General features: G+C 41.4%; 1 protein-coding gene across 3 annotated transcripts in view; it reads left to right on the top strand.

Annotated features, from left to right (window-relative positions):
- Positions 1-214: 214 nt before the first annotated feature.
- Tbpl2 (TATA-box binding protein like 2) overlaps positions 215-3,154 on the top strand; it is a 19,483-nt gene continuing 16,543 nt past the window's right edge. For all 3 annotated transcript variants that reach the window (XR_002377392.1, XM_021156422.1, XM_021156421.1), the window contains exons 1-3: positions 215-336; positions 1,753-2,213; positions 2,859-2,946. Coding sequence is in view for 2 of the 3 variants with exons in the window: in XM_021156422.1 (XP_021012081.1) it covers positions 268-336; positions 1,753-2,213; positions 2,859-2,946 (618 nt within the window). In the remaining variant the exon portion in view is untranslated. The remainder of the gene's footprint in view (positions 337-1,752; positions 2,214-2,858; positions 2,947-3,154) is intronic.

The raw sequence follows: 3,154 nt of genomic DNA, 5'->3' as shown, positions 1-3,154 counted from the left end.
CTGCTCTACTGGAAGCACTAGTCTCGGCCCTCCTCTTCTTCTGGGTGCCACCAGCTGTGTCTTGCCTGGCTCATCAATTCCTTCTCTGCTTCTCACCTGACTCCTCAGCTCATTCACAGCATCTGTGCAAGGCAGCGGAGCTGGTCCCGCCTCACTGCGTGCTGCCTGAGGCTGATAAAAGGTATCTGCTCCCACAGCCAGACTGGTGCTAACAAAGCTTCTCCCACTTGCCTGGATGCTGATTCCTTTGCTTGTCCTCAGCTCTACATGGTAGGCTCTCTCATCATGGAGGAGGACATATACCTGGACCTCTTCCTGGATCCTTATACCATCCAGGTGAGCCTGGCAGCCACATTGCTGAGAACAAGGGCTGGTGTTGGCCTTGGGGATCTCTTTGAAATGACAAATCCACCCCAAGAGGCAGGCTATTACCCAGACCCTCCAGTTGAACTTGAGTGAGGTGACCAGGGTTGCCAATCAGACACCCTAGTCATGAAGTTAGATGACCTGGTCCTGGTGGTAAAGTGACATGCCAGCAGTTACCTTGGGTTACAGTGCTCCTGCTTTGCTCAGTCCAGGCCAGGTACAGGACATCTGGCTTCTCAAACTAACAGTGAACAACTAAGTTTACAGATATCTGCTTGCCTCTGCCTCCTGAACTAATCCTCCTGCCGGGATTAAAGGTGTAATCCAACACTATAGAGGGTGATGCCAGCCTGGGCTACAATGAGAGACTATCTCCAAAGCAAAACAAATATCAATTTGAAATACTTTCTAACATTTAAATCTCAGTATCTTATTTATCTGTCCTAAATTCATATAATTTTAAGTCTTTTCTCTGATTAGAAAAAAAAAGCAATGCAGAGTCTTTAATTAGTGTTGATTAGCCAACTAAGATTATGTTCCGATGTTCACTTGCTTAGTATAAAATGTGAGTTTCCTGGGTTCATCAAGTTAGCTACATAGTTAGGAGCAATTACCAGTCTTGCAGACAACCTAAGTTCAGTCCCCAGCACCCATGTCTGGGAACCATGTGGCTCATGACTTTCTGTAATTTCAGGTCCAGTGAAGTCTGATAACTCCTTCTAGATTCCTTAGACTGCTACACTAATTGCACATGCTCCCTTCACACATATACATAATGACAAAATAATAAAAATAAATCCTTAAAAACTAAATGTGAATTTAAGACTGAAGGAACATTTCAGTCAACTGGTGCTATGGCTAACTGATAGAGTGCAGCTGCTCTCTTTAACAGCTGAGGCGAGGGACAGCTTAGTAGGCTATAACTGAAGTAGGAAAAACATCATATGATAAATGCTTTTTCTATGTTTTAAGACCTACAAACAAAAGATTTATTTATCTTTATTTTCTATGTATGAGTGTTTTGCCTGCATGTATGTATGTGCACCATTTGTTTCCCTGATGCCCAGTAGATGAGTCCAAAAGATGATATCAGGTCCCCCTGAACTGGAGTTACAGATGGTTGAGAGTAGCCATGTGGAAGCCACAGACCTGAGTCCTCTGGAAGAGCAGTCAGTGCTCTTATGCATCATCTTTCCAGCTATAAGATACACTTTTAAGCATACTGTAGTAGAATCTTGGTTGGTACTTTGTAGTAGGAGGCAGGGTATGAATTTAAGCAATCTTGGACCACCTTCTAGACTGAACCCATTGCCTTCCTGTCATAGTGGAATCCCACTGGTGTAAAACACTAGTGTTTTGATTTCTTTTGTTTTGCAAACTGCCTAGGATGACTTTCCTCCAGCTATGTCTCAACTGCTCAGCCCAGGAGTGCCTTTAGACATGCACTCACTTCCATCTAATCCAGAGACTGTGTTTCATCCACATCTTGGTGGCATCAAAAAGGCATCCACTGACTTTTCATCTGTGGATCTAAGCTTCTTACCAGATGAACTTACCCAAGAAAATAGAGACCAAACTGTCAGTGGAAACAAGCTGGCAAGTGAGGAAAGCTGTAGGACTCGAGATCGACAAAGTCAGTTGAAGTTGCCCGATGAACATGGCAGTGAGCTGAACTTGAATAGCAACACTTCACCAGATACCCAGTCATGTCTGTGCTTTGATGATGCTGACTCCAACCAGCCCTCTCCAGAAACACCAAACTCCAATGCCTTACCTGTGGCATTGATATCATCCATGATGCCAATGAACCCTGTTCCAGGATTTTCTGGAATTGTGCCTCAATTACAGTAAGTATACTTGTTTTTCAAGTGAGGGATGCTGCTAGATGCAATTTATATTTCAGAACATGGTAGCTAATTTCAGGATAATGGTGTAAAGCAGAGAAGTTCAGATTGCTTTATTTTTTTCAGTTATTTTTAATCTTTATGAAATTTATTAATTCAGTTTATACCCCAATATCAGCTCCCCGCTCCTCCCAATACTATCTCAAGTAGATCATCTCCCCAGTCCTCCTTCCCCTTCTTCTTGGATTATAACCAATGGTGGTCTGGTTACTTATAAAAGGAAGCACCAGTTCTTTACACATTCTTGAAAGATTGTATTGTTTCTACCAAAGCATTCAAGTTTTAACAATAGGAGTTAAGGCTGGATAAACACAAAGGAGTTTGATTTGGAAATTTCTTTGGATTTGTGGTTTCTGTTTTGAGACATAGTTTGCTACTAGTTGAAAAATTTAAGATTTAAACCTTAACTTTAGTTGTGAAATGTTAGAAAATGTTATGTGAGCACACTGAGGTTTACTAGGGACCACAGTATTTTAAATTTCAAACTGAGAATTCTCCCCGTAGCAAGTTGCTAAGGCAGTCTATGAAACAAGTTAAAAAGTTGGTGTTGAAACTATACTTTTATGATTTTCTGACTTGTTTGTTCAGGAATGTAGTTTCTACTGCAAATCTGGCCTGTAAATTGGACCTGAGAAAAATAGCCCTGAATGCCAAAAACACAGAATATAACCCAAAGGTAAGATACCTCCGTATTCCTTTCAATCATTAATTTTACCTTAGGTTATTTTCCTTGTACAATTTTGACAAGTCTCATTTCTTTTATTTTTCTTTTTTAATTAGGCATTTTCTTCATTTACATTTCCAATGCTATCCCAAAAGTCCCCTATACCTGCCCCCGTACCTGCTCCCCTACCCACCCACTCCCACTTCTTAGCCCTGGTGTT

The sequence above is a fragment of the Mus caroli genome, chromosome 2 (genome assembly GCF_900094665.2).
Source record: "Mus caroli chromosome 2, CAROLI_EIJ_v1.1, whole genome shotgun sequence".
Lineage (NCBI taxonomy): Eukaryota > Metazoa > Chordata > Mammalia > Rodentia > Muridae > Mus > Mus caroli.
The sequence above is the reverse complement of the archived record's forward strand: the minus strand, read 5'-3'. Positions and strand labels throughout refer to the sequence as shown.